The sequence below is a fragment of the Arvicola amphibius genome, chromosome 2 (genome assembly GCF_903992535.2).
Source record: "Arvicola amphibius chromosome 2, mArvAmp1.2, whole genome shotgun sequence".
NCBI classification, from domain to species: domain Eukaryota; kingdom Metazoa; phylum Chordata; class Mammalia; order Rodentia; family Cricetidae; genus Arvicola; species Arvicola amphibius.
In genome coordinates this window covers 90,268,337-90,292,384 of record NC_052048.2, presented here as the reverse complement: position 1 = coordinate 90,292,384, position 24,048 = coordinate 90,268,337, and the positions used below count along the sequence as shown (strand labels likewise).

Genomic DNA, 24,048 nt, shown 5'->3' with positions numbered 1-24,048 from the left:
CGATCATTTCATCTGAGATTTGAGTCACTGGAGCTCTGAGTGTTCCTCCTCCTGCGCTTCCTTATGCCAACACCTCCACCCAGCTGTCCACAGACACTCAGTCCGCCCTCAGCACTGACAGGAGGCAAAGCTTCTGACCGATACAAGGTTTATTCTCTTTTCCTCACCAGGGACTGGGCGGGGTCGGCAGCCCCTGACTTCCTGGTGGACCCGTGCAGATCCTAAGGGCTACCTAAAGAGGCATCTCGTCCCGCACCAGCTGTGTGAGGTAGGGAGGGGCTCCTGCATGGCTGCAGGCATGTGTAAGCATGTTCATGCTGGTGTGCAGACTCCGATTCTCCTACTGCGTGCCTGACAGGAGACAGATGCACAGCCGGGCCATGTTCCGAGGCAGGCATGTAGCACACGCAGGGAGATGCGGCAGCTGCTGCTGACAGCTCCAGAGCTCTGCCTCCCTCCCTGTGGCTCAGGCACTTCTGGTGACAGTGATCGACACATGAGAGCAGCCTCCCCTCTGGCCACCCAGGGGCCGTGTGGAGCCATTCCAGATTCATCCACCTCCCACAGCAACCAGTGATGGGCACCAGCTGCCCTGGACTGGCGAGCAAGGGAGTAGCAGAGAGGGTCGCCAGACCTAGCCAGCCGCCTGGGTCTGGACAGAAGGCTGGAGCCCACAGCCAAGACAGACCACCTTCAAAGCCAGGGCGATGACACACCAAATATGGCAACAAACATCTTTTCCAATGATGCAACTTTTCTGCTTTACCATAAAGAATTTTTCATATCTTCACCTTAAATTTGGCTGTTTGTTCCAATTGCAGAACAATCTCAGGGTGCCACTAAACGATCTTTTTCTGTGTGTGCAGGTGCACACGTGTGCATACCCGTGCATGTGAGCAGAGGCCAAAGGGAAGTTCAGCTGTCACTTCCCTGGCACTGTCCACCGTGGTTTTGGAATCAGGATCTCTAGCTGGCCTGGAGCTCAGCAAACAGGACAGGCGAGCTGGCCAGGGAAGCCCAGGGACCTGCCTGTCTCTGCCACCACCCCCAGGATTCTAAACATGTCCCTGCACTTCAGGCTTCTTTATGTGGGTTCTGGGTTTATTTGAGCCATCTCCCAGCCCAGTAAAGACTTCCTGAACTCCATCCCTGGCCAGCTTGACCTGCAGCAGCTCCTCACGGGGCTCCATAGAACAGCAATTGCCAGGAGAGGTATCCACCCTGAGGGTCGGGCAGCCTCATGGAATAGACGGGAGCTTCAGGGAGGGACTGGGTAGAAGATGAGCAGGTGTCAGCAGCTGTGACAGGCGGAGGCCTCAGGAAGTGCAGGGAGGGGTGAGACAACTTGGCACACCCGTAGGGAGATCTACGGAAACTCTCTGTAGTCTGTATGCAGCTAGTACCGGGCGAGGCCAGGGCTGTTTCATGATATTTGGCTTATGATTATGAACTTAACAAGGAGATAGGCCCGGGATGACGAATCGCCCTGGAGAGCCCTCATTGCTATGGAGTCCAGCGCCATACTCACCAAAGCAACAGCCCAACTCTCCAGGTTTCACACTGTCAACCCCTATCTCAGGGACCAGTACCTCAGTAATGAGTCCCACTTCTTACATTATGGGTGACACCATTTCATTTTCTCTGTCTTGTCCTCACCATGTACCACCAGGATACCAAGTGGTGTTGCCTGCAGAGGACCATCCTTCATCCTAAGGTGAATATCCGGCCCTGCTCACGCAGCTATTATTCCAAGAGATAGAATATGCACAAGAAGACAAGGGCCACTTTACACAGATACTCTGGCCAGAACCTGCAGCAAACAGCCCAGGAAGCCAAACCAGCAAACAGCCTCTACAACAGCCAGTCCCCAGGGGCCAAGCGTGATCAATACCTGCCAGGTTGTCTAACTGTCACCTTTACTCCCAATTTAGGGGGACCAGTCGCAGAAAGCAAGTCAAACACCCGCCCTTAATGGATTCCCTAAGACCTAGGACATCTTGCTTTTATGTGCCCGTGCTGACAGACCCCAGTGACAGTCCAACCCCGCCAGCCCTTTTGTCTAATGTAAGGCTTCTCATTCCTGCCTGTCTGCCTGCCTTGAGTCTCTGGCAAATGCAGGTGCTGGAGATCAGGTCCACCCTGCCTACTGCAGAATGAACAAGCAGCCTTTGTTTGCTCTTATCTAAGGAGTCTCTTCCACCGTCCCAATCAGCATCCCGCAGTGTTCTAGCCACTGGCATGACTGAGGAAGCGGGCTGCCACTGTTGAAGACTGTCTGTCACCCACGTCATCCAAACCGATAAAAACAGAGAAGTCAGCCAGGCAGTGCTGGTGCCTGACGTTAGTTCCAGCACTTGGGAGGCAGAGGCAGGAAGATAGAGCTCTGAGTTCGAGGCCAGCCTGGTCTACAGAGCGAGTTCCAGGACAACCAGGGCTGTACACAGAAACCATGACTCAAAAAATAAGCAAGTCAGTAAACAAAAACCTCGAGAAGTCCAGGCCCGGCATAGGTAGTGGTCTCAGCTGGATATGAAGAGTCCTGAACCCCACCTCCCCAAAACACACACACAACGAATCAGGTCACTGAAGGTCCTCCTCTCAGGATGCCCCTGGTTTCTTACAAACGTTCCTCAACTCTATTACCCTGAACACTGAGTCCAACCTCCTACTGGACATGGACTGTCATGCTATGAATGGCTGATGTTGGGGGCAGCCTTGAATAGAAAAATGGTAGACACGGCCCCTCACATGACTCGATCAGGAAGGGATCAGGTAAGCATTCGCTCCAGCAAGAGCTCAGCGTAGCACACTCTTTCTCCACAGGGACAGAACTGTGGGAGGCAGCCTGCCACCTCCAGGTGTACAGGTGCTCCTGCCAGGAGGTACAAGCAGGGCCTGCGCATAAACTATCACCTGGTGCTGCGGTTTGCATAACAAAAGGAAGTAGGCACACAGCCCTCCACAGTTCGTCTGATGTGAGAGACACAGGCCTTGGGAAGAAGACAGACTAGTTACCACATCTTACAAATAACTTTCCTTTCTTCCTTTTGACTCTTGGGCCTAGACCCTTCGGGGCTTTGATGGGAAAGGTAAAAGCTGCTTGAAGGCTAGAGAGCCTTCCCTCCACACCACTGGAGGCCCCTTTGCTCCCGAAACCCTAACTGTTTCGCAACTGAAGAAGTCACAGCTCGGAGTTGAGCAAACTGCCCGTGACCTGCTTCAAAGGTAGGATTTGAATGCTGAACCCTACTTTGGGGGGGGGGTGATCATACATCCTGGAGTTCCAGCTTTCAAACTGTGTGCTTATAAGAGGCCCCGACCTTTTCCAAAGCTATCTAGGGTCACTTCAGGGGACAAAGAACTAGTTCCCACGTCAATTTGAACGAAGGCAATTCTACTCAGGTCTGTTTTTTCCATTCTGCGTCTGTGTGAATTTTTTTCTCTTGAAAAGCGGCCTTTGCTACTGAAATAGAAAGGGCAGAAACCACTGTGCTAGCCACGGTCCCTGGAGTCCTTTGAGGCTGGGCCAGGAGCAGGAAGGACCTGCATGCAAATACAGTAGCGAGGCTGCTGTGCCCCTGGGTAAGGGTGGATCAAAGTTTTCACTCTGCCTTCCTCCCTACTTTGGGGCGAGCTAGGGCCTAGAACCATGGAGGTACTACTGGGGGTCTCCACTGCTCTCAGAGAACCTGTTTAGTGGGGAGGGGGGGTAGGCAGCAGAGGGAGTCGAGAGGAGCAGGAGGATTAGGAGGAGAGGCATTATGGGGGGGGTACCCTATCTACCCCACCCCTCTGCGCTGTGTAGGAGTATCTCTCAGACTTCAGCATACACTGGTGCCTGGGCTGCTGCAGGGTGAGGGACCAAGGCTCACAGACGAGGGCTCCATGGAAGGGCTCGGGCTCCTGGGGAACTGTATCCCCACCTGGCTCCAGGCAGAAACACAGGCCCTAACTGTGCTCTGATGCAAAGGCTTAGCCAACAGAGGCCTGGGCCTCCTGGCTCAAAGTCCCCAAGGTCCTGCTATTTGTTTAGCAAGAGGCACCCAAGGAAGGGCATTCCAGGGTTAGTAGGGGAGAGGGGCAGCAAGGCTGAAATCACCCCATCCCCCCCAGCTCCTGCCATGGATTCTAGATGCCCGGTGAGGAAATCTAGGAGCAATAGCAGGGGTTCTACAGACACTGAAAAATGGAAGGGTCATCCCAGAGCAGAAACTTCAGTCAAATACAAAAAGTCAAGGATTATTTTCATACTCAACGCAAGCAGTTATTTCATGGAAAACGAAGCAAAATCTATGGAAAAATAATGATAAGACAGTCTCCAAAGAAAAAGGTCTTCACTTGAGTCCTGGGCCCTCCCCTTTGAGAGCCTGAGAGGCCAGCCTCACAGACAGGCAGGGGCAGGAGCCAGCTGTGTCCTCTGTCACTAGGAAGCAGGCTGGGAAAGTGGCAGGCGCAGCGGTGCTTTGATGACAGAGAAGAGAGGCCTAAAACAGGGCCACTGTGTGGGCCCCAAGGAGCCTTTCTCAGCCAGAGCCCCCTGCAGAACCTTGGCTCTGAGGCCATTACTCAGATGCACAGTTCAACGGAATGAGAACTCTTTACCCAGGCGTTCCTTGAGTTCCTCCCTGCAACAGCAAAAGCCTGCGGAAGGCACCAAAAGCCAGGACCTGATGGTGCCACTTCCAGTGCCTGGGCCTGAGGGCTGGCTCAGAGTCTGAGGGAAATACAGATTGGTCCAGAGAGAGCCCCAGCAAAGCTGTGGGAAACACCCAGCTGCGAATTGCAGCTCTGAAATAATCCCACTGTTAAGGAGATGTGAATGTCAGAAATACCTGTTCCTGGGGAAAGGACTTTTGCCTGTGTTTCCAATCTCTCCCAATGACCAGGTTTTTTGTTTTTTTTTTTTTGAGTGAGGTTGAAAAATGTCTCTAGCACAAGGCAGTTTTCTCAGAGCCACAAAGATGCTAAAATAGAGTTAAATACAGAAAGTATGTATAACAGAGAAAGGCGCCTGGGACAGAACGTTAATTGGAAAAGCAGAGTGAGAAACAGTATGTACACCATGTCTGGAGTCCGGCACGGGCCAGAGTCAGGGAAAATACTCAGGAAAGACAAGGAGTGATGCTGTCTGAATGAGCGAGGCTGTGGGCTTTTCTCTGCTTTTCAACGGTGCACCATGGCTGACTTTTCCCTAGTTGGAGGCTGGTTAAAGAGACAAAGAAAAGCCAGGCCAGTCAGGCTCCGGCTTTGTGCCAATCTCTCCCACCCTAGTAGACAGTCCTGAAATGGAGCCTGAGCGCCTCCCTGTGGCCACATTAGGGAACGCCTGAGATTGAGCATAAGGAAGGCTGCTCCAGAAATGTCCTGGGAGCCAGGCGTGCTCTATCTAGAGGAGCCAAGGAACTCAGAATATAGGCCTCTAGTGGAACCAAGAATACTCTACCAAAGGGTGAGGTGGGCAGCTCTTCTGTCCATGAGAGGGAAACCTGACTCTTCAAGTCACTGCTGTGTCATATACGAAGTGCCCTGGTTACTAACTTACTTATTTACTTCATCCATCTGTCTGTCCATTCATCCATCGATCTGTCCGTCCAACCATCGATCCATCCAACCAACCATCCATCCGTCCGTCCGTCCATCCAACCATCCATCCATCCATCCATCCATCCATCCATCCACCCATTCGTCCGTCCAACCATCCATCCGTCCGTCCGTCCATCCAACCATCCATCCATCCATCCATCCATCCATTCACCCATTCGTCCGTCCAACCATCCATCCGTCCGTCCGTCCATCCAACCATCCATCCATCCATCCATCCATCCATCCATCCATCCATCCATCCACCCATTCGTCCGTCCATCCACCCATCCATCCGTCCATCCATGTCACCTTGACACAAACTAGAGTTACCTGAGAAGAGGCGCCTCAGTTGAGACAATGCCTCCATCAGATTGCCTTCAGGAATGCATGTAGTGAATTTTCTTGAATAATGCATGGTGTGGGAGAGCCCAGTCCTTAGGGGGCAGAGCCCCCTTTGGGTAGGTGGGCCTGGGATGTAGAAGACAGCAAGCCCGGGAGACACAGCATCCATCCCTTGATGGTCTCTGCTTCAGCTCCTGTCTGACTGCCCTCAGTGACTGTGACCTGGGGGTTGAAGCCAAGGAAACCTTGTCCTTCCCTCCCCGAATTGCTTTCGGGCAAGGTCTTTAATCACAGAAGTAGAAACCAAACTAGAACACCAGGCTTTGGCTAAGTCCCTGCTCTGAGGAGTCTCGACTTCTCCATGCGTTAAAACCCTTCCTAGCTCGTGCCACATTGCCAAAAGATGATCACAGGTGGCTTCAGCCCTAGTTCTGCCATTTGGGGCTGTTTGAATGAGCTCACGACGCCTGACTCTAGACTCCAGTGCCCTACCACAGAAAACAAAGTCAGCCTCACAGGGATCTGTCTCCTCCGGGGTGCCAGCCGTAGCCCCAGAAAGCAGTTTCGCATGTTCTGGATCTTTTCACTAATGAGGGAGCCATCGGCACAGAGTGCGCTTAGCGAGGTTTCCTATGTTCTCAAGCCTCCCTGGGTCTCATATGAAGCATATACACGTGTGTCCTAATTGCCACACATCGACTGCAGGTCACAGCCAATTTCAGAAGTGCTGTCTCACAGGTAACACAAGCTCCTGCAGGCAATTGCCAATTAGCTCAGTTCCTGGAACTGAGAAAGCTTGCGAGAAACCTTACTTATTGTTCCTGACAGAGCCGATAGTACCAACTGGTGTCACATGGGTCCTTAAGAGAAAATCTTGCAGGAAGGGGAGTTCTCTTGGTGCTACTTTCCCAGAAACCAGAAGCCAGCGGCCCTTACCGCCCAAGGGCACAGAGCTCCCTCCAGGTGGTCCCAGCCTGGCTGCCCAACACCGGCCCCTCAACTCTGCTATACTAGACTAAGAAATTCAAGGCAGCACTTGCCAACCCCAAGAGCATTTTCCTACCCAAAAAAGGAGCCACTTTGCTAACTATGTTGTTCAGCCAAAGGCTGGTGCAGCCTCAGAAGTCCATTTCAGCTTGGCACGGCTCCTGGTTACTTAGAATGGCAGATGGCGTGAGTTCAGACAATGCCCCATTCTTAACAAAATAAAGCCCAGGCAGGGTCCTCGTGCTGGGTGAGGCCCATAAGGAGTGGATATTATAGGGTTCTCCCCATGTCACCCTGGGATCCTTACTACCTGTCCCTGTGGACCAGACCCCTCCTCCTCACAATATACACAATGGCTGGAGGCTACTGGGGACACTAGATTCCCCTGGCCCTGGGACCTCTGCCCAATGTGAGGCCTCATCTTCTCTGTTGTGGGCTCACATTCCTTCAGTCCATGTTCCACAGGTCACATTTGGGGAGGACAGCCCATGCTGAATGGGTGGCATGCTGGGGACCTCATCTTGTATGTCATCACACTGAACATGCCTTTGTCTAATGCTTCGGGGGCTCTTGTTGCAGGCAGCCTCCCCTGTCTGTATCCTGAGGATGGCGAGACCCATTTGTCACAGTGTGGAGAAGGCTGCCCCAGGCCGCGGTCTGGTTCTGCTGGAAGCAGACCTTATGATGACGGCTAATGCGAACACCTGCACATCCTAGCTTATCCCCCCGCAGTGCTCCAGGCAGTAGGTACTGTCGAGAGCCCATATTTACTGAGGAAAACTGGAGAAAGAGGCAGATAGCCAGCGAGCCTTGGCGACTGAAGGATGGAGCTGGAATTCAGGCCCCAGCGGCAAGTGCTCAAACTCAGTGCCAAGCCAGCACCATTCTTCACCTTGGGCTGTTGTTTGCAAAGGAAGGAACAGCTGAGACGCAGCATGCGAAGCAAATGGCGTTATGCTCAGCACAGAAAATATTAGTCTATTAGCTGTTCTTCGCTCGAGCCAAGAAGGAGAAAAAGTATTCTGGGATGGCGAGAGGCTGGTTTCCATTAGGGAAGCCATTGTGTTCTCAGCCCACATCCATTTGGGGGGTGGGGGCTGTGGCAGGAGATGTCTGGCTGTGCATCTCCTCCTCCAGCCTGTGTCCTGACCCCATTTCCAGCACAGGGTGGTCCCTGTAGCCAGGGCTCAGGAGCGGCTCACTGATTGGCTGGACGCATCAGAGAGGCGTGAAGCAAAAGGGTTGCCTAGCTGGTTTGCCCCTCTGTCTCCTTTTGGAGCATGTGTGAGCATGTGAAGGGGACACTGTCCAGTCACTGTCACAGGTGACTGACACCCACATGGTCCTGGAGGAGCTGAAGGAAACCCTGCCCTACAGATGGAGAAGCACGCTCAGGTGCAAACAAGTCACATTGCCACTCATCAGCGAGAAGGAGAACCCAGGTCCTAGTGCCAGAATTGCTGGGTCCAGCAGGCTGTGCTACTGAGCTACCGTGGGGCTGTGTAGTTAGTCACAGACGGGGGGGGGGGGGTAGTCTGACGAGGGCTGGGTAGGTGTAACCCTGAGGTGGAGCAGAGTGAACTCTCCTGAGCACACCAGGTCAAAGTCCCAGGACCTGGGACGCAGTGGAGACCTACCGCATGATGCCCAGGGGATCGAGCACCTCTTCCTCCTCCTCTTCCTCCAAGGACTTCTCCACATCCTTGTTGCTCAGGCCCAGTGTGGGCGGCTGCACGTCATCCCGCTGCTCAAAGAAATCAAAACCCTCATCGCTGTCTCCTGGCTGGCTGGCTGTGTCACCCAGGACAGAGGGGTCTCTAGTAGCAAGGCCTGCAGCCCCTGCAGCCCTGGTTCCTATGGGAGAAGAAAATGAGAGCCTGACGCCCACTTTCAAGGAGACATCTCCACACCCACCTCGGGAGCCAGGTTCTGAGGACTTCCTGAAACTTCCTGGGAAACACCCCAATTCTGAGAGTCTGGGAGAGGGCCAGTTCTGTGGTGTCCCCCTCAGGAATGCTGGCACCATGGGAGGCCGGTGTGGCCTAGCCATGGGGAATGTCAGAATAGGCTGAAGGTAGGAGTTTCAGCTGTGGCCCAGTGCTGTGTGAACTTTGCCCAGGGAGACACAGACAACTCTCTGCTCATCCCAGATAGAGGAGCACCTGCAGAACAAAGGGAAGAGTCCACCCATGTCTAGCTTGATGCGCTGAGTTTAACTGAGGTTACTTACAGGAGCGTCTTATAAGCAGCTATACCATGTTAAAAAAAAAAGGGACTCCTTCCTTCCTAACAGCTTGTCTATCTGTCCATCCGTCCATCCATCCACCCTGTCTGTCCATCCATCCATCCATCTTGCCCATCCATCCCTCCATCCATCCCTCTCTCCCTCCATTCATTCTGCCCACCCATCCATATCAGTCCATACATCCTGTCCGTCCACCCATCCACCCACCCATCCATCCATCCATCCATCCTTCCCTCCATTCATTCTGCCCACCCAAATACCTTTAAATCCGTATTTGTTTGTTTTTACCCTCTTTGTTTCCCTGCGCTCCTCACTGGAACCTTGGCTTTTGTAAGTTCCCTTTTCTTTCCTTTATTAAAGCTAAATATTATATATTAAAGCTAGTCTGGTTAATCATAATTGTCGATCGACCACGCCCCTACACTGCCCACCCATCCATATATCAGTTCATACATCCTGTCCGTCTGTCCATCCGTCCATCCATCCATCCCTCCCTTCCTCCATTCATTCTGCCCACCCATCCATATATCAGTTCATACATCCTGTCCGTCCGTCCATCCATCCATCCATCCATCCATCCATCCACTTACCTTTCAGTCTGTCTGTCTGTCCCTCCATCTGCCTTATCTGTCACCTGGGGAGAGGTGGGACCTTCTGAGTCCCTCCATCATCCAGGAGGGAAAGTAAACGAACCCATTTTTGTGCTTCACATACAGGTTAGTGATCACAGCCGCTAAGAATCCAAGAGGGCAGCAGCTGTGTCATGCCAGAGGACATTAACTCTACCACAGAAACAGCCAAGCCAGTGCCCAGAAAACCCGGTGGTGAAGCACACAAGCCAGTGTACAACGAGGCTTGAGGAGGACTGTCTCTTTCTCAATGCTTTGCTGTAGTAAATCCTCGCCAGGGACTCTGCTGACCTAACCATAGTCAGACAACTCCAGGAGCCTGCGTGATCAGATTTCTACCCGAATGAGTGCAGTGAGCATGTAGGAGATTCCAGAACAAACTGCGACCATCCCAGGACAACTGGGCTGACATCAGTTCTCAAAGTATGAGAAGCAGGTGTTTATGGTAAGTTCAGTTTAGAAAGGGGAAGCAAGCCCCCAGAAATAGAGGCTTGGCATCATTGAGGTATCTGCACACGTAATATCTGTCTGTGAAAGCCTGGGAATAAACAGAGTCCTCCCCCACAGACAGTTTGAGAAGCGTAGGTTTGGACTGTTTGTTCGTTTCCATGCAAGCAGTGACTGGGTAGCCACTTTTTGAAACCATCACTTAAAAAGAAATCACTCAGCCAGGCATGGTGGTGCACACCTTTAATCCCAGCACTGAGGAGGCAGAGGCAGGCGGATCTCTGAGTTAGAGGCCAGCCTGGTCTATGTAGTGAGTTTCAAGACGACAGGACTACATAGTTAAGCTCTGTCTTAAACGAACAAACATCACTCAGTGGTTAAAAATCCTAAAAAGCGTTCTTCTTTCACATTTGGTTTATGGGAATTACGTCCCATAGAACCGTAGAAATGGAGATCCATGAGCTCAGAAAAGAGCCAAGTTAAATGACTGTTGGGAAAAGGAAGGGGGTGAGGAGAGAGAGAGAGAGAGAGAGAGAGAGAGAGAGAGAGAGAGAGAGAGAGAGAGAGAGAGAGAGAGAGAGAGAGAGAGAGATAGGCACCAGACGTAGGCGTGGCCTGGCCCCATCATCGAGGGATGAAAGGCAGATGCTCGCCCAGGGGGATTTAAGTATACAGGAGTGCTGGAGGGTGCGGTGTTAAAATACCACCCCCTGGATAACAGGCTCTGTCTGAAGCATCCCATGGGTGTTAGTTCATACACCCCCAATCTCCATCAGTAAATTACTTCTCTTATTGAGAACACTGATGAAAGAGGGAAGGGGGAGGGTGCGTCCTGATACTATAAAGACAGGTTTGAGGTCCTTGGAGCTGGCTATAGGAGTGCCAGATCACACCCATCCTCTCTATGCGGGGGATGGGCTGATTGTGATATCCACAAGGGACCCAGTCAGCAGGTTGGGTGGGGAGGCACAGCGTTCTCTGGATGTCACAGGCTGCTAGGTCTGATGGGCAGGAGGCAGAGGGATGTGCACACGCAAGTGTCTAAGTGAAGGGAGATATATGATGAGATGGCTAGGAAAGCCATGGCCAAGTCCCTCTATGAATACCTGCTGGCATCCAGTGGTTAGTTAGCAGGAGGGCTGGGGCTCCTGCTTACCATCCAGCCCAGGACGTCACTGAGCCCCAAGAGCTTTTCTAAAGTTTGCAGGCCATGGAGGGTGGCGATGGGCCGCCCACTGGGTCACAGTGGTGGTGGTGGTGGGGTTCTGGGCTGCAGAGACCTCAGGGACACGGGACAAAGCCTCAGGTACCTAGGAATTCTAGCAGCTCCGGGCTGCCCGCCAACTGGGCATCCTTGGAGACACAGCGCAGAATTTCATCAAACATGGCTCTCCTTTCCCGAATGTCAGACTCCCCGACAAACAGGACCTTCCTAGGCAGCGGGGGCAAGCTGGCTGCCGGGTAATGACTGCTCAGTTTCTGGTAAAATTCCTCGATCTCGCTGTATTTTTTGGAGACCTGGAATGAGAGGAGTATGTGGTTTCCTGAGAGAAGAGTAAGAAACTTCCTCACCCTGACGGGATATGTGCCCGGAGCAGGCCCGCCTATGCCCTGCTGAGCTATGCTGCTGCTGCCCCCCAGCCTCACTCTCTGGTCCCCAAGGAAGGATGCAGGAGTGCAGAGGCCTAAGGTACTGCTGCAGGTTCTGTGTACAGCCCTTTACAGGGACCTACGTGTCCTGCAAATGACCACGGCCTACACCTATTCTGGTCTATCTGAGCCTGCCCAGAGTGAGTTCGGCTCGTGGCAGGTGATGGGCCATCTTGCGGCAGCACAGGGAATCACTTTTTCAGCACATCTTGATCATCCTCTGACTTGAACCGGCCTTCTGGTGGGGCCTGTCCTGCATGGGGCAGAGCCGAGAACTGCCAAGCAGGAGTCCCTGATGCATGGGTGACACATCGCCTGCTGCTGCCACCAGGTGTTCCCTGAGTCTCCAAAGGCAGCACTTGGCTTACTGCAGATCACAGGCTAACTGACCCGATCAATTATAACCGCTGTCTCCACCTCTTCCCAGTTCTGAACCTCCCCACAGCTTAGCGATCACGGCTTTTTCATATACTCTTGCTATGCATTTGCTGACATAGAAGAACTCTCTGGCTGGCTCTCAGCTTCATGCAGTGAGTAGCCACAGCCCTGTAGGCTTGTACTGGGATCTGTACAATCCATATGAGCTCAGACAAAAGTCACGTGCCTTATGCCCGGGCCTTCACCAGCACCCTGGGTTTCCTCAGTCCCGGACTCGTTGGTGCTTCCTTGGAGGGTAAACCCATCTCCACAGGACATATGTGGCACCGTTGAGGATGAAGGCATGGATGACCCGCACCCCCAGACCTGGCGGTACCATCTTAAGTATGTACACGGGTGTGTGACTGGACTGAGGGTGGTCCCATTACTGGGACTCTGGAAGGGTGTGGTCCACAGCTCGTTAACCAGCGTACCACCCCATTTCAAGGTCCTAGACACCAGGAGCTGGCTGTGCAGTGAGCGTGGCAATGAGGGAGCTTCAGAACCTTCCAAAAGAGGAGTCCCCTGGGATAGGAAGCTGTTACCTATAGTTCCAACCAGGAAGAACTCTAGAGGAAAGAGTAAAGAGGATCCCCAGGGCACCGGTTTCTCAGGTTCCCACCTTAATTCCTGAGTTCTGAGGCTCTGGCAACGGTAGCCAAGCCACAGTGGGGAGTGAGCACCCCCTGCTGGCCTAACTGCTCCCTGCAGGCTCAGGCTCCAGACTCACAAAACAGGCAGTGTGAGCTGTAAGTCTCAGGCGCCCTGGCACCGTCCACGGCTCCGGCTCCCTCACCTACTCGTGTTCCAGGCAGAATATCAAGCAGCTGCCAGCAAATGTGACAAGAGCAACAGGGAGCTAAAGTGTGAGCGCCAAAATACCCGGTGACTGTGTGTGGCAAGCACTGCGGAGCACTGGGTTGACAGCGATGCTACCTCACGGTCCTCTGGTAAGTGTACACTGACCGTGCAATCAGGGTTTACAGGCACAGTCATACTTTATCTGAGGCTGCCAGATCTCAGATATAGTGCCCCCCCCGGGGGGGCGGCTTTACGCCCGGGGGGGGGGGAGCTGGCAACTAAATGCTTGCTTTTATTAAAAAATATATATCCTTCTAAGGAACGTACACGAAATACGAATTCTTTCAGCTAACTCATAAAATCCCAGGGGGATAACTCTGGGCTACACCCTTGGATACCATGGCAAATGAGTTTTCCTTTGCCCTCTTAGGTATTCAAGATCTGCGAAGCGCCGCACCAGCCTGTATGCGCACGCCCACGCTTTGTACGCACCCCAGCATACTTTCCACGGGGCGTGGGCATCACTGTTTAGGGCAAAGCAGCACTAGTGTGGCATGTGAAAGTGTCCCAGGTGACCTTTCATTCACCCTGCCCTAACGTTTGGTCCTCCGTACAGGACAGAGCTGGCTGCACTGGCACCCCAAGTGTTCCCAAGATGCTGCCTCTCTGTCCATCAGGCCCCGGCATCACTCACTCCCTTTTTGTCTGCTCGGCTCTGAATGCGTGGGTGCACTGAACTCAGGTAACCTGAGGTCAGGACAGATTACTGGGCGCTGCAAACGGCCCCTTAGAGCGGATCCACTCTCAGAACACGGCAGACCCAGAACTATTGGCTCGTGTTCCACCTAGGTCCCTAGGTTCGACCTAGGGTTGGTCTAAGGAGCAGTCAGATGAAAAACAGCACTGTTGTGGAATGTCCCTTAAGGAAAGATTTGTGATTTACACTATCTTTTTTTTATGTGCATTGATGGTTTGCCTGTGTGTATGTCTGTGTAAAGGTGCTGGATCCTCTGGAACTGGAGTTACAGACAGTTGTGAACTGCCCCATGGGTGCTGGGAATTGAACCCGGGTTCTCTGGAAGAGCAACCAGTGCTCTTAACCTCTGAGCCATCTCTTCAGCCCCTTACATCATCCTTATAATTTGGTCCCTTGCTGTCACCCTTGCTGTACACGTCATCATTTTCCTTTCGTTTCAGATGCCTGGTGTTGTGGAACCAACCTGCAGCAGGCTGCACCCTCCTGGTTCCCCTTACCTTAACCTTAGATCCCGTCTTTCCTGCTCACCAGGTCTGGACCAAAGGGTAAATAAATGTGGAAACACGTCACTCCTTTTTTGAAGTTCTCTGTTCCCTTAGCTTCTCTGACTTTGGTCACCCACCCTCACTTTTCTACCCTGATGCCAGACTCAACTGCTGCTGGCTTGCTGGTGTCTCCAGGATTTCTTCCTCGGCTCTTCTCCCTGCTATCCACTCCTAGCTCTTGACAAGACTTCCAAGCTGATGTCTCAGGCCTGGCCCACTTCTATGCTGGGCTTCCTGAGTCGACCCAATGGGTGGATAGTGCACTAACCAGTCTTGAATCTGCTCTCTGTCGGTGTTGCTGACCTTGGCGAATGGAAGCTGCACACTGGAAGTACCTCACACTCTCCTCGCCCCATCTACTGCTTCTGCAGCTTCCAGCCTGGTGGCTTTCTGTGTTGTCCCCAGAGCCAAGCTCCTGGTCTCCTGATCCCCATGCCTTGCTGTTACTAGACTCTCTGGTTAAAGGCAGATGGGAATGTCATGTCTCTGCTTAAAACGACTTGTCTGCAAGACAAGTGCAGGTCCAGCTGTGTCCTGCCTGTCACCTACCCTTGTGTCCTCCCAAGACCATGATCAACTGCTCAGAGGCTCCAAATTCTCAGCCCCTTCCCAGATCTTTTGCCTTCTTTCTGGGACACCTTTCACTCCTCCCCTGCTGGTCAGCACCTCCCCCCACTTCTCTCTCAAGACAGAGATATTCTGTGTAGTCCTGGAACTCACTCTGTAGACCAGGCTGGCTTTGAACTCCCAGAGATCCACCTGCCTGTGCCTCTAAGTGCTGGAATTAAAAGCTTGTGCCACCACTGCCCAGTAACACCATCTATTCTTTAAGACACAGTCCCACCTTCACCTCTTCCAGGAAGTTTCCAGAATCTTCTCTTCTCTCCAAGGTGTTTTAGGCTGCTCCCCCTACACATTCCCAGTCTCCCCTGTGTGCCTATCACATCTATGTCCTTCACAAGTCTGCCTTCCTGAGGACTCGCAGTATGGATCTCCTCTGATGTTCCAGTCATCCCACAGCCTAGCGCTCTAGACCCTAGGCAAGTGTCAACATGCTGATGCTACTGGACCCTGAGGGGCAGACACCCTGCCTGGGCACCCTCAAAGGATCATGGCTAGGGCCCTCTGCTCACCAAGAACTGGACAACATCTTCAGGCCGATGCTTGGCAGACTTGAACACAGCCAACCGGGTCACCACCAGGATCTGGTATTCCACGTGGCCAGACATCATCTTGCCCCGTACTTCCTGGTGCTGTGGCACGGTCAAGTCAAGGCCTGTGTGGACATTCTGAACTTGCCTGTAAAGCGAAGGAAGGCAGGTCAAGATCAGGTTCAAGTCGGCAGGCTTGGCCAGTGAGGTGCATCAGCCACTCTTCGCATTCTATCCCCATCCCCTGTGGTACTGACCCCAGCAGTTGAGCCAATAGGAATCGCCACGTCTCAGGCTTTGTTTCCTTGTCTTCTCTCCTAGGGCTGAGCTGGATTAGAAAAGCCCACTTGTGCTTCCTCTGCCCCATGTCCAGGCAACTCTGCCTGAGAGGCACAATTACACTCCCCTGTCCCTCCCTGAAACTCCTGACCTTTAAGTTCAGGCCAGAGCAGGAAGCCTGGAAACATGACCTCATCCAGACATCGAGTTCTCAAGATGTGGTCCCCGGACAGCATAAGCATCTGAATCATAAGCCTGAGTTCTGTTTGTTTTGTTTTTGTTTTTCACGATATGGTTTCTCTGTAGCTTTGGTGCCTGTCTTGGAACTAGCGCTTGTAGATCAGGCTGGCCTCAAACTCACTGAGATCCGCCTGCCTCTGCCTCTAGAGTGCTGGGATTAAAGGCGTGCGCCACCACCGCCCAGCAAGCCTGAGGTTGGTAAGGGCAGATTTTAAATAGCTTAAGTTTTGCATGCTATCTTACTTCATTTGCATCTGTTCAACTCTGCTTTCACAGAGAAGCAGTCACAGATAACACCTGCACGGTCTGGGTGTGTTCCTGTACAACTGGAATTGTTAGTTGTCTTCCACCCCCCCAGGCAGTTACGTCATCACCTGTCGCCAGGTGCCTTAATGTCATCTGTGATGTGTGCACCCTTTAAAAGTCGCGCCAGGCCGGGCGGTGGTGGCGCACGCCTTTAATCCCAGCACTCGGGAGGCAGAGGCAGGCGGATCTCCGAGTTCGAGGCCAGCCTGGTCTACAAGAGCTAGTTCCAGGACAGGCTCTAGAAACTACAGGGAAACCCTGTCTCGAAAAACCAAAAATAAAATAAAATAAAAGTCCCGCCAGGCACAGCTCACTCTCTTGCTCCTCTCACCTCTCAGCCAGCCGTTCATTCTTTCACTATCCCTCGCCCCAATAAACCCCTTGTACTAACTTGCTTAGTGGCATACCTTAGCAGGGCCCGCAGAAAGGTATCCACTTTGCCTCTGTCTGTCTCTCTGTCTCTCTCTCTCTCTCTCTCTCTCTCTCTCTCTCTCTCTCTCTCTCTCTCTCTCTCTCTCTCTCTCTCCCCAAGACAGGAGCTCTCTGTGTAACAGCCCTAGCTGCCCTAGAACTAACTCTGTACCAGGCTGACCTTGAATTCACAGAGATCTGCCTCCAGAGTGCTGGGGAAAAGGTGTGTGCCACCACCGCCAGGCACACCCTTCTTTTTTAAAAAATTCCTCCAGAAATCACAAAAGCAAGTAGTTGGCATCATGGTTCAGGAGCATAGTATGCTCACCTGTGTCCTAAACCAAGCTGCTCAACTGCCGTGTGACTACAGGTCCCTAGAGTCCCATTGCCCACGGCTTACCATGATCTGGCTCACACCGCCTCCACAGGCCTCAGCCAAACTCAGGGCCTTCCATGACACCCCAGTCCAATGGTACCCCAATTCCTACCTGTGACCCGGACTCTTTCTTCCAGGTCATCCTGCCTCTTATCTAACACCTCCGTTTGACTGTCAATCATGGTCTACAACGAACCCGTCTGAACAAATGCCCATTCCCCTGTCCCACCTGCTCCCCGTCCCAGGAAGCAGTAAGCTCAGGATGATAGCCCTACCACCGATCTCCACGTCCTCCGCCTCCCTCACAACCTCACCAGATTCAGAAGGCACAGAGAACCTCAATAGGCCTCAGCCCCTCTTCCCCTCAGTGGGGTTGCTCCACCTGGATTCCAGGCAGTGCCTGCAGAACATGGGTGCAGCATCCACAGGGTCTCTGTACCCCTAGTCATGGGGCCTCTCTGTCTGTGCTTTTCTATCACACTGAGAACGAAACCTCATTATCTTTCTCTATTGCGGGCTCTCCAGGGCCACCTCCCACTCTCAGCGCTCCCTCTCCCTCCGGACTGTGGCCTCCGGACTGTGGCCTCCAGACACTGGCCTCCAGATTGTGGCCTCCGGACTGTGGCTTTTGCAGTCTTCTCGGGTTGTTGGACTCTAGCGTCCAAACACCGAGGAGGAGTCGCCCCCAGAGACCACCTCTCACACCACAGCCGATGCAAAAGCATGAGGATTTTATTAATTCTGTCATGACAGGGTCCCTCAGCATTCGGGAAGCCAAGAGACCCCGACTAGCTGGTACAGGCTACTTTTAAAGGAGAAGGCCATAGAAGCAAGGGGGGTTGTGATTGGCTTATTCGAAAGGGCTATTACCAATAACTGGCTGGAGAGCTGTTGCCAGATCAGATGAGGTAAGAGGTCATTTTGACCCCGTTTCCCAGGGGACTGAATCAAAACATACGTATATGGGTAATTGTTCAGGAACTGAGTACGTGCATGTGTAGCTGTTAGGTCCTTGGTTCCCAGGGGAGGAGGAGAAGCACTATGGCACAGAGGCTGAGAGGATTCAGAATTGTCAGAAATGGCTTCAGAATTGTCTTAAAGTCTTACAGGGTGAGCACAGGTTAAGATTTCCTTTCTATAGTTCTCTCCCTTGGGGGGCTTCTCAAGCGTCTGCTCACCTGCCGTCTCTCAGAAAGATGTCCCTGAACCACACTGTATGAAACTCGAGTCGATCCCCAGATCTCTTTTTCCTTAGCATTTACTGTCCTTGATATAGCTTGGATTTTCCTAGGCCCACCTATTCCCACCAAAGCCTCACTAGCATATCCTAAAACCTGGACCAGCCGAGGGGTGGTGGCATACACCTTCTATCCTAGCACTAGGCAAAGGCAGGCAGATCTCTGTAAGTTCAAGGCCAGCCTGGTCTATAAGAGCTAGTTCCAGGACAGAGAAACCCTGTCTCGAAAAACAACAAACAAACAAACAAACAAAAACACAAAAAACAAAAAACCTGGACCAGTATCAGCCACAGAAGAGGCCTCTGGGAAAACACCTGCTGGTTGGACACATGCATGAAGCCCCGGAGATGTCCAGCAGGAGAAGGTTGAAAACGTCAGTTGATCCTGGGTCCAAGGCCACCTCAGCGCTTGCAAAGGTGTCAGCATTACTTGAAGGCAAGCTCCCTGGGTCTACTGTGACTATCAGAATGGTCTCTGCCCCACCACCAGCAGCACTCTCTGTAACACCAGTCACTGAGGGAGGCCACCAGGGACACTTCCTAGGCACCAGCGCCAAGTTCACGGCCATGGGTCTGCCTGGTGTGGCCCACAGGGACATGTACTGCTCCCATGCTTATATACTTGTCTATATGGAACCTCCATCTACAGAAAAAGCGAGGCTCAGTGAAAGGAAAGAACTCACAGGATGACAGGGATACCTGATCTAACGCATGCGGCCCGAAGCCTCATTAACCAAACCAAGGAGAGAGAGCTTCCGACATAAGGGGTTATGTACAGAATTATGTATTTTGAGACAGGGAGCTGGGAGTATAGCTGAACCTGTGGGTGTTATGTCCATTTACACAATAAACTGGCGTCTCGGCCAGAGTTTATGGAGGGAGAGCAAAGGCAGAGTATACGAATATCCTTGAAGTTCGCCATTTTAAAGTTACTTAAAAACCGAGGAACAAGTAGAACCACTCCCCTTCCAACTATCCCAAGTTCTCTCCCAGCTGGGTCCCTTAGGTGTGGCTCTGGGTGGGTGCGCACTGCCTTTGGCCCTAAAGCGGAAGCTCCTGACCTCTCTCCGGCGCCAACAGCCGGGGTCTCAGCTTTACGTGGTGGGGCCCAACAGCAGCAGTGTTCCCAGGGCAACTGGAACTTACTGGTCCCTTCCTCCCGCAGCACCAGCCACCCCGGTGTGGGTATCCCCTGCACGACCAGCTTGTTTGATTCACCTCGTCACTGGTGCTTGGCATCGGGCTGGTACACACAGAACTAGCAATGAAAGGTTTGGGGGATCGGAAGAAATGACCGCCAAGTACGCAAGGACAGGGAATGGCCACCTATCCCAGCCAGTGCCAGTCCGAGGCCCTTCTAGAGTCTTGGATGAGTGCTTGGCCTTAGCTCCCTTGTCTGTAAAACCAGGGACACTAGATGGCGCGCCACCACACCCGCAGGGTAGTGGGGTGCACCGGAATAAACCGACAGGTTGCTAGGGTGCCCGGGACCCAAGGGTCGGGGGTCTGGCTCACCTGGAGGTGACAAGCACCGCCGGGGACTGCATGTTGGCTGCTGGCGGGTGGACGATCACGGGACCGAACGTCACCAGCGTCGCTGCGTTCCGGACCCGCCCAACTCCGGCGCTGCGCCACCTCCCCGGCTCTGGCCCGCCCCCTGCTGGCGCGTCTTGCATCTCGCAGCCTCCGTGGCATACGGGGCAGTGGGATGTTTTGCTTTTCAGCCCTCCGCAGATGCCCCATAGTCACTTCATAAACTTGGCACCTGATTCCGTTTAATCCCAGTACATGCTTATGCCTCTAAGGCGATAGGACTGCAGCCGCTAGTCCTCAAACCGCTCTCCTACAGCTCGCCGCAAAAAACTGCAAAAGCACCCTCTCCTCTCCTGGGGTCGTTTTCACTTATGCAAACAATCACCCTCTCCCTTTTCCCCTCTCCCCTTCCCGTCTCTCTCCTCTCCCACCAGCCCCTCCCCCCGTACGTATGTTTAATTAACACTGCACTTAAGAGCTCAAGGAACAACAACTTTAAGAAGTTTGTTTCCCCCTCCCCCCGCCATGGGTTCCGGGGTGGAATCACCAAGCTTGCATAGAAAATGCTTTCACTCACTGAGCCATTGCACAGGCAGGAACAGAGGTTTTAATGCACCCTCCTCTCCTGTCCCATCCTAAACTCCACCATCCTTTCCCCACCCTTACCTCCCATCCCCTTCTTTTTCTTCTTGCCCATTGAAGAAAAAAGTGGAGTCGGAAAGGGCTTTGTAAAGGAGGAGGTCCTAGAGAACCGAGAACTGCTGAGCCAGAGTGGGAGCGATATTGTGTGGGAGCTCCAGAGACTAGGGGATCAGCGGGACCTGAGCAGAGGAGGCAAGCACGAGTCCTGGCAGGAAGTACTCAGTGTTTGAGCTTAGAACGCTGCATTGACCTGGAGACCAACTCTGGTCATCAAAGAACTGCTTACAAAGGGACGTCCTTGTGCGTTAGTGTGAAGATGACAGACCTGCGGAGCACTCCAGAGTAGGGGAAACGGTGAGGCTGCTGAGCTGCAGAATAGGGCACAGGTGTGAGAACCCCAGGAGATTGGGGTGAACAGAGGAGTCAAGGTGTTGTAGTAGGCTGAGATGAGGCTCTGTCTATAGAGCGCTTGCCTGCCATACATGAGGGCACGAGCTTCATGCCCAGTACCATGTAAACCCATGGTGGTAAGTCCAGCACTCAGAAGGTGAAGGAAGAAGAACCAGAAGTTCAAGGTCGTCCTCTACTCCACAGTGAGTTTGAGGCCAAGTCAGCCTGGGATACTTGAGACCTAGGGGAGAGAGAGAGAGAGAGAGAGAGAGAGAGAGAGAGAGAGAGAGAGAGAGGGAGGGAGGGAGGAGGGAGGGGGGAGGGAGGGAGGGAGGGAGGGAGGGAGGGAGGGAGAGGAGGGAGGGAGGGAGGGGGGGGGGAGGGAGGGAGGGAGGGAGAGAGGGAGGGAGGGAGAGAGAGAGAATAAAAAGATGCTGCTATGGTTTAGCTCCTGCAAGTGGCTGGATAGTGTTCTCTTTTGTGGCTAGACACCTGGAAGAACCCTGAGGTGGTATAATGATGAGTCTGTTTTGGACAAGAGAGACTTCAGGACCTGGGGTTTGGAGACCATTGAATAAAAATAGTCAGGACCTAAGGACTTAAGACTCAGATGTGGATGGAAAGGAGACAATAAAAGATAAGGATCTGGGTGACACCCTCTCCCAGGAGAGCCCTGAAGAGCTGTCTTGAGAGACCCTAGTAGGGACTCCCCACGAAACCCCAGGTCTGCTAGCATGCCTGCCAACAATACTGTGCGAGCCAGTGAGCTGTGCTTTCCCGTGCACTACAGGAATCTCAGCCTGCCTGGTGCCCGCCAGGGGTACCACAGGATTTCTGTGAGGTTACCTACTTTCTTGATAGCAATTCCATTTTGCCTTCCGTGGGTCCCACAGACTCCAGTGCATAACTGTGTGCAATGCATGGAATGTGGGATCTAAATCTGATACTGTGTGCTTGCTGCTCAGCTCCATGGTGCAGGCAGTAGTAACAAGGACCATGTTGCACAAGACTCCTCCCCTCTTTGTGGGACCACTCCATGTGCCCATCCCCTGGAGGGGAGTTGGGCCTCCAGTGTTGTGAACTCTTAGGTCAGCAGGAGGATGTCTGAACTCTGGCCTGTCACGTCCACGCATCCCCTTTGTTTCTAGTGGAATGGGTTGTCTGAGGACCTGCTCATTTCCTCTGTTCTTTCACTGATGCTCCGGCGGTCGGCTCACCTCCATGTGGTGAAGTGGAGGGACCACCCTCTTGCTAGCCATCCAGCCAATACTTACAGGCCCAGCTCAGGCCTGGGGCTACAGAAGGAGATTCAATATTATCCAGTGGTGTTCACTGACCACGTGGGGATATAGGAGATTCCTAGGATGGAGACTCTGGGGGCACGAGGACACCCTGGAGATGGAGAGCTCTTCCAGGAGGAGGTGGTACCAGACCTGAGTGATGGAAAGTGAATGCTCTTGTTCCGGTTTTCTCCTTGAAGAAATGAGTCTAACAGGACCGCAGCATTGCTGAGAGTGCTCATAGCAACTGAGAGATGGAGTGTATGGCAGGTGCTGTGGATCAAAAGCTGCCACCAATAGCCTTCCTTCTGCTTTGACTGCTTTAAGGGCCAGAAAAGTAAAACCTTTCACATTGCGGCTCAAAGGGGGCATGGGACTAACTTCTGGAATATATAAGGGAGTCTCTGCTTCTCTCCCAGAGGACCTGAGTTCTATTTCAACCACCTACATCAGGTTGTTCACGATTGTCTGCAACTCTAGCTCCAGAGGATCTGATGCCCTCTTCTGGTCTCTGCAGATACCAGGGTGTGCGCCACACACACACACACACACACACACACACACACACACACACACAAATAAATCTTTTTATTATTATTTTCCCCAAGACAGGGTTTCTCTGTGTAGTCCTGGCTACCCTGGAACTTACTTTGTAGACCAGACTGGCCTCAAACTCACAGAGATCTGCCTGCCTCTGCCTCCCGAGTGCTGGAATTAAGGGTGTGCACCATCACTACCTGGCTTTACCAGTTTTATGGAGGCAGTTCCCCAGTTGAGGTCCCTCTTCCCAGGTGACCGTAGCTTGTGTCAAGTGGACCAACACTGACCAGTGCTGCTCCCTTCATTGTTGTGTCTAGAACAGAAACCCTGGATTCCATGACCAAGGTCGGAGGTATGGACATTCCAAATCATTACACAATAAGCTTTGATTCCAAAAGTCCTTGTTGATTTTTATTTTTGGTTGTTGTCGTAGTTACTGTTCTGTTGCTGTGACAAAGCTAATTCATAGAAGAAAGCATTTAATTGGGAGCTTGCTTCCAGTTTCAGAGGGTTAGTTCATTGCCATCATGGCAGGAAGCAGACAGGCATGGTGCTGGAACAGTGGCTGAGAGCTTTCCTTCCTGATCTGCAGACAGCAGGCAGAGGGAGAGAGAGAGACTGGGCCTGGCATGGAAGCCCACCCCCAGTGACACACCTTCTTCAGCAAGATCACACCCTATCCCCTTTCAAAGAGGCAGATGATTAGACTTGGCCTGTTGGGAGAGATAGTGTCTAATTATGCAGCCCAGGCTGGCTTAAAAGTCAAAATCACTTTGCCTCCTGAATGCTAGGATTATGGACAGTGGTCATCTCTATCAGGGTCACAAAGGAAGTCCACAGCAATGGTAATTTGAAGGCCAGGTCCTCCCCCATACCTCAGTGTGTTTCTCTGGCCTGAGTGTGGTCATCTCTTCTCCCAGGACACCTCCCAAAAGGGTAGTTCAGAGGCCTGGCTTAATCAGCCAGGAGCTGTTACATATTCTTGCCAGCAGGTGGCACTATCCGCCAGTCCTCTGCGGTTTGTCTCACCTAGGAGGCACTGAAATGTACCCCTAGGAATAACTCTGGGAAAGAAGCTACCTTCTCCTATTACCTCTCCTCCCCTCCTCCACAGGGTGGTCTGGGCCACAGAGTGGCCACGCCCAGAGGCCCGAGGCCAGGGCTTTGAGGACCCCAGTGTGAATGCCAGAGCTGTTGCTTGGGGCAACCTGGGCAGCCTAGTTATAGGTTAAGCATGGGAAATTCCTGCAATTTGAGGGA

At 52.7% G+C, this 24,048-nt stretch overlaps 1 protein-coding gene across 2 annotated transcripts in view; it reads right to left on the bottom strand.

Moving 5' to 3' along the window:
* Positions 1 to 19,976, bottom strand: part of Hs1bp3 (HCLS1 binding protein 3) — a 32,592-nt gene extending 12,616 nt beyond the window's left edge. For both annotated transcript variants that reach the window (XM_038319217.2, XM_038319216.1), the window contains exons 1-4: positions 19,919 to 19,976; positions 15,537 to 15,702; positions 11,544 to 11,751; positions 8,550 to 8,766 (exon numbers count right to left, since the gene is read on the bottom strand). In XM_038319217.2, coding sequence (XP_038175145.1) covers positions 8,550 to 8,766; positions 11,544 to 11,751; positions 15,537 to 15,702; positions 19,919 to 19,950 — 623 coding nt within the window. In that variant the 5' untranslated portion in view covers positions 19,951 to 19,976. The remainder of the gene's footprint in view (positions 1 to 8,549; positions 8,767 to 11,543; positions 11,752 to 15,536; positions 15,703 to 19,918) is intronic.
* Positions 19,977 to 24,048: the final 4,072 nt, after the last annotated feature.